Source organism: Canis lupus, chromosome 7 (genome assembly GCF_003254725.2).
Source record: "Canis lupus dingo isolate Sandy chromosome 7, ASM325472v2, whole genome shotgun sequence".
Lineage (NCBI taxonomy): Eukaryota > Metazoa > Chordata > Mammalia > Carnivora > Canidae > Canis > Canis lupus.
The window spans coordinates 63,818,867-63,833,125 of record NC_064249.1 but is presented as its reverse complement, the minus strand read 5'-3'; the positions used below and the strand labels follow the sequence as shown (position 1 = coordinate 63,833,125).

Sequence of the window (14,259 nt, the reverse complement as noted above, 5' to 3'; positions counted from 1 at the left end):
TATCTAAATGCAGACCAGAGCTGCCGCCCAAGAAATAGAGTTTACAACCTAAATCCAGCTAAGAAAATGACCTGCTCAAACAATGGAAATAATATTTAACAGAGAAAAATAACAGACACCGGAATTCCCAGAACTTAACATTCATAACATTAAGGATACAATACAAAATCACCTGATATATGAAGCAGAAAGTGGAACATATTCTCAAAAGAAGTCTAATTAAAAGGCAAGATTTTCAGAATGGTTAATAGAAACCCATATATACTATCTACACCAGATAGAAAATAAAGATATATAAGTTAAAAGGAAATGAATAGAAAAAGATAACTATGCAAACAATAAGCCTAAGAAGGCCTGAGTGGTTATATTAATGTTGGGCAAAATAGATTTCAAAATAGATTTCAAAATATATTACAGGAGATAAAGAGGGCTACCATATAATATATATAATAATAAAAGAGTAAATTCACCAGGAAGACAACATTGGTGTGTATGTGATCAATAACTGAGAAATGGACAATTCCACAAGCATATCTGGATATCTTGATGTCTCTCTCAACAGTTGATACAATTAGCCAAAAATCAGCAAAAACACAGATCTCAACAACACTATCAACCACCATAACTGAGTATTTACAGGACTTTACATCCAATAACAGCAAAATACACATTATTTTCAAGTGCCTTTCCTGGGATAACCCATATATTGAGTCATCAAGCAAGTCTCAATGCATTTGATAGGACAGAAATTACATAGGATACATTCAATGACCAAAATGAAATTATAAATCAGAAACAGATCAATCATAAAAACCCCAGTTACTTGGAAATTAAACACACCTATAAATATTCGTTGGTTCAAAGACATTTCTAACAGAAATTAGCAAATATTTTGAACTAGATCACTATGAAAATATACCAAAATTAGCTGCATGAAACTACAACAGTTTCAAAGGCAAAAGTATAACTATAAATGGCTTTATTAGTAAAGAATATAGGCCTTAATAATCTAAGCTTTGGCCTTGAGAAACTAATAAAAGCAAATTAAACCCAAAGCATAGAGAAATTTTTTTAAAGAATAAAAATCGATAGAAAAATAAAAAATTCACAAAATCCAGAACTAGTTCTTTGAAAAGATCAATAAAATTGATAAACTGCTAGCCATATTAGAGAAGAAAAAGACAAGACACAAATTACTAATGTAAAAAAAATGAAAAAGGGCACAATACTACCTAGCATACGAACATTAAAAACATAAGGGAGTATTAGTAACAAAAAGTTTGATAACCTAAGAAAATGGACAAATTTTTTGAAAGGCAAAAATTACAAACATCAACCCGAGAGGGAAAATTTGAAAAAGCTTTTTAACAACTGAAGAAATTTGTAATTACAATCCCTCCCATAAAAACAAAACAAAACAACCAACCTTCTGGCCCATGAATTAGATCAGCATTTAGGAAAGAAATAAACCTAATCCTACAAAAACTTTTGCAAAAACTGAGAAGAAATATTTCTAATTCATTATATGAGACCAGTGTTTCCAGGATTCCAAAACCACACAAAAATATCACAAGAGAAATATAAACCAATATCCATCAGGAACAAAGAAGCAAAAATTCTTAACAAAATATTAGAAAACAATTTATTAAAATTATAATATATCATGACTAACTGAAATTTATCCCAGCAGTATGACTGGTTTATTAACACCTTAAAATCTATCAGTGTAATTAACCATATTAATAGAATGAGTAAAACTCTATGATAATATGCAAAAAGCATTTAATAAAATCCAACAGATTCTCATGACAAGGGCTCTCAGTAAATTAGGAAATAAAAGTAACTTCCTAAAGCAGATTAAGGGCATCTATAAAAAATTTATAGCTAATAACTCAGTAATGAAAGGCTCAATGCTTTGTACCTAATACAAAACAAAAGAAAGTTGGCTCTCACCAATTCTATTCAAAATTGTACCAAAGGTCTAATCCAGTACAATAAAGGATAAGAAAGAAAAGGCATATGAATTGTAAATAAATATAACAATCTTTATTTGCAGTTAACATGATTGTGCATGTAAGAGACCCTGAGGAATCTGCAAAAAAAGCTACTAAAACTAGTAAGGGAATTTAGCAAGGTTGCAATACTCAAAACAAAATTATAATAGCAGCAAAAAATAGAAAATGAAAATTTGAAGTCTGTAATAACAGCTTCAAAAAATAAACATGCAAGAATAAATTTAGCATAAAATATAAGATACTACAGAAGGAAATTAAAGAAGATTTCAATAAAGGAGAGAGAAAAATGTTCATACCTTAGAGGTCTTAATATTGCTAAAGTTACAATCTTTCCCAAGTAAATCTATATATTTAATGCAATACCAAATAAGACAACCATCCCCCAACACTGAAAATTGATGAAAGACAACATACTGAAAAGCATTTATTCAAGAAAAATCTACTAAATCTCTCAGTAAGAATAGTAGATATGGATGGAGTTTTAGCCTGAGTATGCTCCATTACCCTCTCCTCCTAGCTCTGTGGCTAACTGTAACATGATGAGGCAAGCTTTAAATACTGAAGCTGACTTTATTTAGAATAGGGTCTTGAAAATTCCAAGCCTAGGGCTTTGTCAAAAAACAGCAATCTTGGTAGCAAGCAATCAGGAAAAGCCAACATCACAGAAAATGAGGTCTAAATATAATGAGCCAAGCAACAAACTGGCAAGTGAGCCAGACATTTTTTTTAAAGATTTTATTTATTTATTCATGAGAGATACATGGGTGGGGGGGGGGGGGGCGGCACAGAGACACAGGCAGAGGGAGAAGCAGGCTCCATGCAGGAAGCCCAATGTGGGACTCGACCCTGGGTCTCCAGGATCAGGCCCTGGGCTGAAGGCAGCGGTAAACCACTGAGCCATCAGGGCTGCCCTGAGCCAGACATTTAAAAAAAACCCGCAGAAAAATGTTCAAAAACTAAGGCAAATCATATTTAATAATTAAAGTATAATGACAATAACTTATCAAATAGAAAATATCAATAAAAATATGCAATTTATGAAAAAGAACCAAGTGGAAATTTTGGAATTGAAAATTACAAGAATTGAAATGAAAAATTCACTCAAGAGATGATGTGAGATGGAAGGGAGAAAAACAAATCACTGTGGGGCATTATGACATATACCAACAGACAAAGTCACAGAAGGAGAGAAAAAAGGCTGAAAAAAATATTTAAAGAAATAATGGTTGAAAATTTCCCAAGTTAAAGAAATAATGGTTGAAAATTTCCCAAGTTCAATGGAAACATTACACATTCAAGAAGTCCAATAAATTCCCGTAGGATAAATCCAGAGCGATCTGTACCTAGACACATCTTAGTCAAACTGTTGACACCCAAAACCAGAAAATATTTTAAGTTATGAGAAAAAGGACACATCAAATACAGGGGAAGCCCAGTACAATTCACAGCTGACTTTGCATGGAAAACAATGGAGGACAGAGGTAACAGGATGACATATTCAAAGTGCTGAAAGAAAATTTCTCTGTCTTGTAAAAATATTGTCCTAAAATGAAGGCAAAATATACTACCAAATAAAAAAGCACTGAGACAATTTATTAGGTGTACCTAACAAAAAAGAATTTTAAAAAAGTTCTTCAAGCTAAAAGAAAGTAACACCAAACAAGAAAAAAAAAAAAAAACTGGAGAAGTTAATTGCATAGGTAATTCTAAAATATGTATCTTCTCTGGAATAATTTAAAGGAATTTATACAACTGTAAAATTGTATGGCTGAGCTTGTAACATCATAGTGCGGTACCGTACATATGACAATAATAGGACAAAGGATAAAGGAAGGAATGGAGCTAAGCTGGAGCAAGGAAATGACCCCATACATCCAGCAAAAAAAATAAACCAAGCTAGAAATGGTAAAAACATGAGTTATGATAAAAGACTCTCTCTATAAATTTATTTTTTTCTCTTCTGTTCTCTTTTTAAGAGCACAGATTAACTTGTATCCACATAAAAACCTATACACTAATGCTCAGTGTATCATTCATAACAGCCAAAAAGTAAAATCAACCCAAATATTCATTAACTGATGAATCGATAAGTACTGTCTATCCACACAGTGGAATATTATTTAGCCATAAAAGCACTGAAGTAATGATACATGCTATAATATGGATGAACCTTGCAAACATGCTAAGCAAAAGAATCCAGAAACAAAAGACCATATATTATATGAAATGTCCAGAATAGGCAAATTTAGAGAGACAGATATTAATGATTGCCTAGGGGGTGGGAGGAAGCAATGAGGTATGATTGCCAACGGGTATGAAGTTTCTTTGTGGAATTACAGAAACGTTCTAAAATGGATTATGGTTATGAATGCACAAGCCTCTGTCCATACAAAAAAATCATTGGATCATTTTAAGTGGGTGAACCATATATGATGTGAATAGTTCAATAAAAGTATTTTAAAACAAACACACAAATTTGTATAAAGCAATAGATATAACACTGTATTGTTGAGTTTTAAACATGTAGTCATGATATATATAACAATAACACAAAGGTAAGGGTAGAAAGTGGAACATATATTAAAGCATATTAAATATGAAGTAATAGTTTCTGACAGATTAAGATGCATACTGGAATATCTAGTGCAACCACTAAGAAATAACTTTAAGATATTGTAAAATACAAACAAAAGGAAATGGTACAGGAGAAATACATATTTATGTAGAAGAGGAAGAATAAAGAATAACAAAATGAGTATAGAAGCAAACAGCAAAATGACAGAAATCCAACCACATCAATAACATTAAGTATAATTAAACATTCCTCTTTTTTTTAAGATTTTATTTTTAAGTAATCCCTATACTCAACATGGGGCTCAAACTCACAACTCCTAGATCAAAAGTCACATTCTCCACTGACTGAGACAGCCAGGTGCCCCTCAACAAACATTCCTATCACAAGGTAGAGGTTGCCAAACTGGATAAAAATACCAAATACAACTGTATGCTCTCTATAAGAAACTTACTTTAGAGCTAAGCACATAAACAGGGTGAAAGTAAAAAGAGGGAAAAAGATACACAGTGTAAACAGTATCCATACAAGAGTTAGAGTGACTACAGTGACTGCTATGGACTGAACTGTGTCCTCTCCAAATTCATATGTTGAACCCCCAACCCTCAATGAGACTGTATTTGTAAATGGTGCCTCCAAAGAGGAAATTAAGATTAAATGAGCTCAAAAGAGTGGGGCCCTAATTCAGTAAGACTGGCATCCTTAATAGAGGAAAAGAAACCGATGCCTGCACACAAAGAAAAAGCCATGGGAGAATTGCAACAAGGCAGCTATCTGCAAACCAAAGAGAAAGGCCTCAAGAGAAACCTATCACTCAACATCAGAGCTTAAACTATAAAATTCATAAGGAAACATAGGGATAAAGCTTCTTAGCAATGGACTTAGCAATGACTTCTTGGACATGACACAAGTGATAGAAGAAAAAATAGATAAACTCAACTACATCAAAATTAAAAACTCCGGGATCCCTGGTGGCGCAGCGGTTTGGCGCCTGCCTTTGGCCCAGGGCGCGATCCTGGAGACTCGGGATCGAATCCCACGTCGGGCTCCCGGTGCATGGAGCCTGCTTCTCCCTCTGCCTGTGTCTCTGCCTCTCTCTCTCTCTCTCTATCATAAATAAATAAAAATTAAAAAAAAAATTAAAAACTCCTATGTATCAAAGAGCACTACTAACAGAGTATAAAGGCAATCCACAGAATGGGAGAAAATATTTGCAAATCATATACGGATAAAGGGTTAATATCCAAAACATACAAAGAACTCCTATAACTCAACATCAACAAAAATCCAAACAGCCCAATTAAAAAATGGGCAAAGGGCTTAAAATGGTATTTCTCCAAAGATAATATAGGATATCCAAGCAGCACACGAAAAGATGCTCAACATCACCAGTCAAAAGAGAAACGCAAATCAAACCACAATTACATACCACTTCACACTCATTAGGATGGTCAATATTAAAAAACAAAAGAAAAGAAAAGAAGTGCTGATGAGGATGTGGAGAAAGTGAAACTGGAACCCTTGTACATTGTTGGTATGAACATAAGATGGGGCAGCTGCTATGGAAAACAGCATGAAATTCCTCAAAAAGTTAAAAATAGAACTACCATATCATTCAGCAATTCCACTTCTAGGTCTGCAATCAAAAGAATTGAAAAGATATTTGCACATGTTCACTGCAGCATTTTTCACAATTGCCAAGAGGTGGAAGCAATTCAAATACCCACTGGCAAATGAATGCATCAAGAAATGTGGTCTGTAACATACAGTGGAATATTACTCAGCCTTAAATAAACCCTGTCATTCTATAGCATGGATCAATCTTGAGGATATCAGACTAAGTTTAGTAAGGCAGTCATAAAAAGACAAATACTGTATGATTCCACTTATAAGAGGCATCTAAAGTAGTCAAACTCCTAGAAACAAAAAGTAGAACAATAGCCGCCAGGCATGAAAGGTAGGGGAAATAGGCAGTTAGTTGCTCAATGGGTATAATTTCAGTTTTGAAAGATGAAGAAATTCCAGAGATCTGTTGCACAACAAAGTAAATAGAGTTCAATCTACTGAACTATAACACTTAAAACCCATTAACATAGTACATTTTATGTTAGGGGCTTTTTTACCACAACTAAATTTTTTCAAAAAGGAAAGAAATTCTGACACAAGCTGTAACATGGATGAACCCTGAGGCTAAGTGAAATAAGCCAGTCACAAAAGGACAAATACTGCATGATTCCACTTATGCGAGGTATCCAGCAAGGTCAAACTCAGAGACAACAAGTAGAATGGTGGCTGCCAGGGCCTATAAATAGGAGAGGAGTTAGTGACTGATGGGTAAAGAGTTTTAGTTTGGGAAGAAGAAAAGAGTTCTGGAGATGGATGGTGCTGATCGCTGCAAAATAATACACATGTACTTAATGCCACTGAACTGCAAAATGAAAAAATTAAGAAACTAATAGCTATAAACACTTCTATTAGAAAAAAAGATCTCAGATCAATAATCTAAGATTTTATCTTAAGGAACTACAGAGCAAACAGAGTGCTTTATAGCAGCCACACAGTGAATGCTCATTAGCTTGCATTGATAATAATATAGCAGGAGCTAACCAATTTCACAGAAGTTAAAGAGCCAGAAATTTTAAAAGGGTAAATGGAGCAACTCATTGGTATTTTGATTTAAAGAAAACAAGAATGAGATAAAGGGCCCAAATGAGGAAAAAGTTGGGTATTAAGTAAAAGAGTTTATAGAAGGAACAGAAGAGAATGGCCAGGATTTCACCGAAAGAGAAAAAAAAAAAAAAAAATTACACAGATAAAATCAGAGAAATGACCCTGGCTCTTTGGTCCAATGTGAAAGGAGGAAGGAGTAGGACACTGAAGGGCTGGCTGTGTAATTAGGCTATACTGCTGCAGAATGTGACAAGTCTGGGACTCCCCAAGGGGAATTTCTGATCTTCTGGGGGTGTTCACCCTGAGAAAGGCAGGTGCTGTGCTCTCAAGAGCAGATGGACTGCCAAAATAAGTTGACAACCCTAAAGGATCTGAAGTAGGAAATAAGAAAGCATGTCTAGGTTCCAGACTTAGACTAATCTCTAAAGAGGAGAGACTCACTTTTTCTCCTGGTTGGTGAAAGTATGAACAGTGAACAATGAGAACCTAGGAATCCCAATTTTGACACAGACTTTAAATTTTAACACTAGAAAAACTTTCATTATCCCAATTTAGCCATGTATATATATATATATATATATATATATATACGTATACATGTATAACATAATATGTAGATATACACATACATATATATGTGAGAATATACACACACACAAAATGTTAAAGGCTCTTTTGTTTTCAGATAACTCATGTCTCATCCCACAATATGCAGAGATAAACAAAAACTGATATTTTTAAAACAGATTCCATAATTTTACTTGTTCTCAAAAAAAAAAAATATATATATATAAGTGCCTTCTATCCCCAAGATTTTACAAGGCAGCTTATAAAAATAATTTGGGGCAATCACTTGCAAAAATTGATTTCATGATTTGAGCAAAAGATCCATGTGTCATCCTACCGTGCATACTGCTTGAGTTAGGTGTTTGCATCCCTGGCGATAAATGTTACGGACTGCATCAGGCCTTCAAAATAAATATTAAATTATCAAGACAAAAGGAAAAGAGATAAGCAGCAACTTTTAATCTTTCAGAATTTAGATAATGAAATTTAGTAAGTATCAGGGTCATAATACTTACTGTTTCCGATACCATGAAAGGACTCCATGTTCTAACACTACCCAGAATAGTCTCCAGCCAAAAAACCTTGAACTCTAAGGGGAAAAATGGCAAAGATTTTCCAAGCTGACACATCTAGATTCAAATATCTGACTGATAAAAATTAAGTTATCAGAGTTCTATTGTAGTCTTTCATCTAGACAGTACTACTAAACATTAAAAAATGATCAAAAAAATAAAATAAGCTAAAATAAAATAAAATAAGCTAAAATAAAATAAAATAAGCTAAAATAAAATAAATAAATAAAATAAAATAAATAAATAAAATAAAAAAAATAAAATAAAATAAAATAAAATAAAATAAAATAAAATAAAAAAATAAAATAAAAAAATAAAATAAAAAAATAAAATAAAATAAAATAAAATAAAATAAAATAAATAAAAAAAAATAAATAAAATTAAAATAAAATAAAATAAAATAAAATAAAATAAAATAAAATAAAATAAAATAAAGATCAAACATGGGGACGCCTGGGTGGCTCAGTAGGTTAAGCACCTGCCTTTGGCTCAAGTCATGATCTCAGGGTTTTGGGATCAAGCCCCGCACCAGGCTCCATGCTCAGCATGAAGTCTGCTTGTTCCTCTCCCCTCTTCCCTCCTCCCCATGCTCACTCTTGCTCACTCTCAAATAAATTAAATTGTTAAGAAAAAAAAATCAAACATAAACTAAGGTACTAAGTGCAGTAATGAAAACGTACCACTCACTACAGGGAGACAGGAAGAGAAGAAATGCCATACTAACAAGATCAACAATGAACACAGTTTATAGTTCTGACAATATTACTCAGGGATATTTACAGGAAAATTTTCATTTGGGGACTTCAAAGACAAAGTATGGAATGAACTGCTGAAAAAAAGTGTTCTGATTTCATACAACATAAACACTTGTGCATAAATAAATATAGAGGAGTGCTTGCAAATGCAAATGAAAATACATGCTCTAAAATAGTTAATTCTAGAAAACATTGAACTCCCAAAATGCAAAGAAATTTTTAGAACCAGAAAGATTTTCAATGTGTGCTCTGTGACAATTCAAATACTAAATTCCTATTAAGTCCTCCTTCGTTCAACAGTCATAACAAAAACACTATGATTCTACAATTAAGAAAAAAATATGTTCTCCCACTCTGTTCTGTAGAAGCTTGGTCACCTAAAAGTGTCAGGCTATCAACACAAAAGACAGCAATTGTTACAGCAAATGGAAGCCTGATAAAGTCCAGCGCTAGAGGAAATGATTTATGTTGTAAGATCCATGAATGATTAAGTCAGAATATTTAAATTTTTTTAACAAAAATGGAGCACCTGAGAATTCTTTCCTTTTTTTAAAAAAAAAATTATTTATTTGACAGAGACAGAGTGCTCATGCACAAGTTGCACAGAAGCAGGGAGAGGGGGAGTGGGAGTGAGAGTGGGAGAAGCCGACTCCCTGCTGAGCAGGGAGCCTGATGCAGGGCTCGATCCCAGGACCCTGGGATCATGAACTGAGCTGAATACAGCTACTTAACTGACTGAGCCACCCAGGTGACCCTCTTTCCAGTTTTATACATAAATACATCATCCCCGCTTACCTTCCAGAGAGGGCCTTCATATCGTTTCAACACTTTGTAGACAACCTATGAAAATATGTTTTCATGAAAAATGCTATCCATATATTTCAAGAATCCAAAATCTTTTTCTAAAAATGATCATGTGCAAGTAGTCCATTACTACATACCTTATTACCAATAAGAATGTGTTTCATTTCAGCACCCTGAGCAAGGTCAAGGGGTTTCTGATCTGTGTAAAACACAAGGGGAAAAAAAAAAATCAAGAGTTTAATTGTATATAAAATAGATACTACCATTACAGCATATAATATTCTTTCATTATTCCAAAAACCACATCTTTTTCTTCTCCACCCCACCCCACATTACGCACCTTAAGTTGCCATCTCAACTCTTCCTGGCCCCCATTCTCGTAGCTATTAAACTAGTAAACAAGATGGACCTCAGAACACTGTACAGGTTCCGTGATCCTTCAAGCCTTCTTACTTTATTTAAATCATCGTAGTAGCAAAGTACCACATATAGTGGCTTCAAACAACACAATTTTTATGTAGTTTGGGAAGTCAGAAGTCTGAAACCAAAATCACTGGGGCCAAAATGAAGGTATATACAGGATTTCACTCCTTCTGGTGGCTCTAGGGGACACTCCATTTTCTTGCCCCTATCCAGTTTCTAGAGTCCCCTACATCACTTGATTTGCAGTCCCCCCCCTTTTCAAGGCACATCACTCGAAACACTGCTTCCATCCTTAAGTTTTCTCTCCCAAGGTTCTGATCCTCCTGCCTTCTCCCTTTAAGGACAATTGTGATTACACTGGGCCCAGCTGGATAGTTCAGGACTCTCTCCCTATCTCAAGATACTTAACTAATCACATCTTTAGGGGGCCATTATTCAGCCTACCACAGCCACTTCTAAGCTGCTTCACCAGAGAATAGGTAGCAGAGAAAGCTCACAAGCTAAAAGCGTGATGGTCCACACTGAGAACAAAAGAAAAAAGTGATAATAGAGAACAAAACCAGCAAGGCATTATGTAACTTCTGCAATGTTATACATGCAAGCGCTCTATGTTTTGCTAAACAACAAAAACAGAATTTGTTAAAGTTACTTTTTTGAGTTCTGAAGTAGGCAGGCCACTATATGAAGCAAGCTAGCCAAAAAAAAAAAAAAAAAGTCCTCTCCTAACCTGGCCATAGAAAATGGCACTTTCAAAGTAACATATCTAACTGGAGCTCTGTTTATGCAGTAAGGCAATATATTCTATCAAATAACTTTTTTTTTTTAATTTAAATTCAAGTTAGGGGACGACTGGGTGGCTCAGTGGTTTAGCACCTGCCTTCTGCCCAGGGCGTGATCCTGGAGTCCTGGGATTGAGTCCCATATCAGGCTCCCGGCATGGAGCCTGCTTCTCCCACTGCTTGCCTACCCCTCCCCCCCTTCTCTCTCTATATATAATATCTGTCTCATGAATAAATACTTAAATTCCTAAATAAATAAATAAATTCAAGTTAGTTAACATATAGTGTAGTACTGGTTTTAAGAGTAGAATTCAGTGATTCATCACTTACATGTAACACACAGTGCTCATCACAAGTGCCCTCCTCAATGCCCATCATCCATCTAGCCCATCACCCATCCACCCACCCCACCCCCTCCCCTCCAGCAACCCTCAGTTTGTTCTCTATAGTTAAGAGTCTCTTCCGGTTTGCCTCCCTATTCTTCTCTTATTTTTCCTTCCCTTCCCCTAAGATCATCTGTTTTTGTTTTTGTTTTTTTCTTAAATACCACATATGAATGAAATCATATTTTTCTTTCTCTGAATAACTTCATTTAATATAATACACTCTAGTTCCATCCATGATGTTACAAATGGCAAGATTTCATTCTTTTTTGATGTCTGATCAAAGAACCTTTTTATAAATACCAAACAACTAATATATGATGTTAGGCAGTTTTTGTAAGAATTTCTCCTAATGAGGGTTTATTAGCAATTAATATTTTAGGCACTGGAAATGCAGCAGTGAACATGACAAAAAAGGAGGAGGGAGGGAAAGCACAGAAAAAAGGAAAAAAGACAGTACATTAATAAAAAGTACATAGCAGAGGGGCACTTGTGTGGCTCAGTTGGTTAGGCATCCAGCTCTTGATTTCGGCTCAGGTCACAATCTGAGGGTCCTAGGATCAAGCCCCATGTCAAGGTCTGTGCTCAGCAGGGAGTCTGTTTGAAATTCTTTCTCTAAAATAAATAAATTTGGGATCCCTGGGTGGCTCAGCACTTTAGCGCCTGCCTTCAGCCCAACGGGTGTGATCCTGGGTTCCCAAGATCGTGTCCCACATCAGGCTCCCTGCATGGGGCCTGCTTCTCCCTCTGCCTGTGTCTCTGCACCTCTCTTTCTCTCTCTCTCATAAATAAAATCTTTAAAAATAAAAAATAAAATATATCTCTAAAAAAACATTACAAGGTAGATAATAAACCATGCTATGCTGATACTTAAGTGAGTGATAAGATAGAGAAGGATTAGGATATCACTTTAGACTGGAGACTGGGCAACTGATCAAGGTAGGCCTTTCTGAGGAAAAGGTGTTTAAATTGAAAGGAAGGATCTGGCCTTGAGAAAATATAGGGGAAGGGCATTCTAGCAGATGGAACAGCATTTAAGGCAGAAACAATTTAGTGGGCAAGAGAGACCGAAAAAAGGTAGAAAGAAGCCATATCAGGTCAGGGCTTTGTAGGTCAGATCTTTGAGTCAGAGTCAGTACAGGGATTTGGGTTATATTAAATATGATAAAAAGCCACTGAACGGGGTTTTAAGAAAAAGAGTAACATGACTGGACTGATTTTTTTTTTAAACACTTTGACAGTTTTAAACATATTTAGATAATAGGGGAAATGTGAACTTTGACTATTTGGTGATTTTGTAAAATTGTTAGTAAGAAGATAATGTTATTGTGGCTGTTTTTTTAACGGCTTTGTTGAGGTCTTTTTTAGATACCATATAATTCACCCACTTAAAATATACAAATCAACGGTTTTCTGTATATTCAGAGCTGTGCAACCATCATGTGGTTATAATTTTTAAAAAGCCCTTTTATAGGGCAGCCCCGGTGGCGCAGCAGTTTAGCGCCGCCTGCAGCCCAGGGCGTGATCTGGAGACCCTGGATCGAGTCCCACTCGATGGGACTCTGCATGGAGCCTGCTTCTCCCTCTGCCTGTGTCTCTGCCTCTCTCTCTCTCTTTGCATCTCTATGAATAAATAAATAAAATCTTTAAAAAAAAAAAAGCCCTTTTATAAATATGCTAAAATATACTTTTTTAAGATTTTAAGTAATCTTTACACCCAGCATAGAGCTTGAACTCAAAACCTGAGGATCAAGAGTCACATGCTCGGATCCCTGGGTGGCGCATTGGTTTGGCACCTGCCTTTGGCCCAGGGCGTGATCCTGGAGACCCGGGATCGAATCCCATGTCGGGCTCCCGGTGCATGGAGCCTGCTCCTCCCTCTGCCTGTGTCTCTGCCTCTTTCTCTCTGTGTGTGACTATCATAAATAAATAAAAATTAAAAAAAAAAAAAAGAGAGTCACATGCTCTGACTGAGCCAGCCAGGTGCCCTAATACTGAAATATTTATACACAAAGTAACAATAACTGGAGAGTAGCTAGTATTGAGAATTTCTGAAAGAGAGTGATGAGGATATTAATTATACTATTCTATTTTTTAAGTTTTGGTAACTTCCATAAATAAAGTTGTTTTTTTTTTTTTTAAAGATCCCTGTGGCTACAGTGTGGAAAATGCCTTGTAAATGTTGTAAGAGAAAAGCAGGGAGAATAGTTAACAAAGCAGTATCAATAGTCCAGGTGAAAGAGAATAGTGGTTTGGACTAGAGAGTCGTATATAAAATGAAGAGAGTGGAAAATATGGAGATAAGTTCATGGGTTTCAGATTTTAGAGGTAGATTTATAGGACTGCTAATAGGTAAAAATGTGAACTGGTTATATATTACTTTAGTGGGGAAAAACTTTTTAAAGTGTTAACTGGGAAATTAATAGCCACTTTAAGTTTTCTAGCGAGCATATAGAAAGAGGTCTTATAAAAACACCTGCCAACTGTTATTTTTATTCTATATACAGGGCACTTTTGAGAAATTATTCCTTTAGGTGAAGAGGAGGATGACAATGATTTCTTTCACAAAATTCTGCCCTAACACCAAAAATAAATTCTGAACTCCGGCCAACTTAGCTGAAATCCCAGGACTGAGCCTTCATTTCTAGATTCAATGCCTAAAGTGCCTGACACACAGTAAGAATTAAATGCTTTTTGAACTGAATGAAATAGCTCCTTA

The 14,259-nt window shown here is 35.2% G+C and overlaps 1 protein-coding gene across 3 annotated transcripts in view; it reads right to left on the bottom strand.

The window, feature by feature from the left end:
* Window positions 1-14,259, bottom strand: part of OSBPL1A (oxysterol binding protein like 1A) — a 228,127-nt gene that overhangs the window by 138,856 nt on the left and 75,012 nt on the right. For all 3 annotated transcript variants that reach the window (XM_025429282.3, XM_035718484.2, XM_025429284.3), the window contains exons 8-11: window positions 10,093-10,154; window positions 9,947-9,991; window positions 8,340-8,413; window positions 8,162-8,225 (exon numbers count right to left, since the gene is read on the bottom strand). In XM_025429282.3, the coding sequence (XP_025285067.1) occupies window positions 8,162-8,225; window positions 8,340-8,413; window positions 9,947-9,991; window positions 10,093-10,154 (245 nt within the window). The remainder of the gene's footprint in view (window positions 1-8,161; window positions 8,226-8,339; window positions 8,414-9,946; window positions 9,992-10,092; window positions 10,155-14,259) is intronic.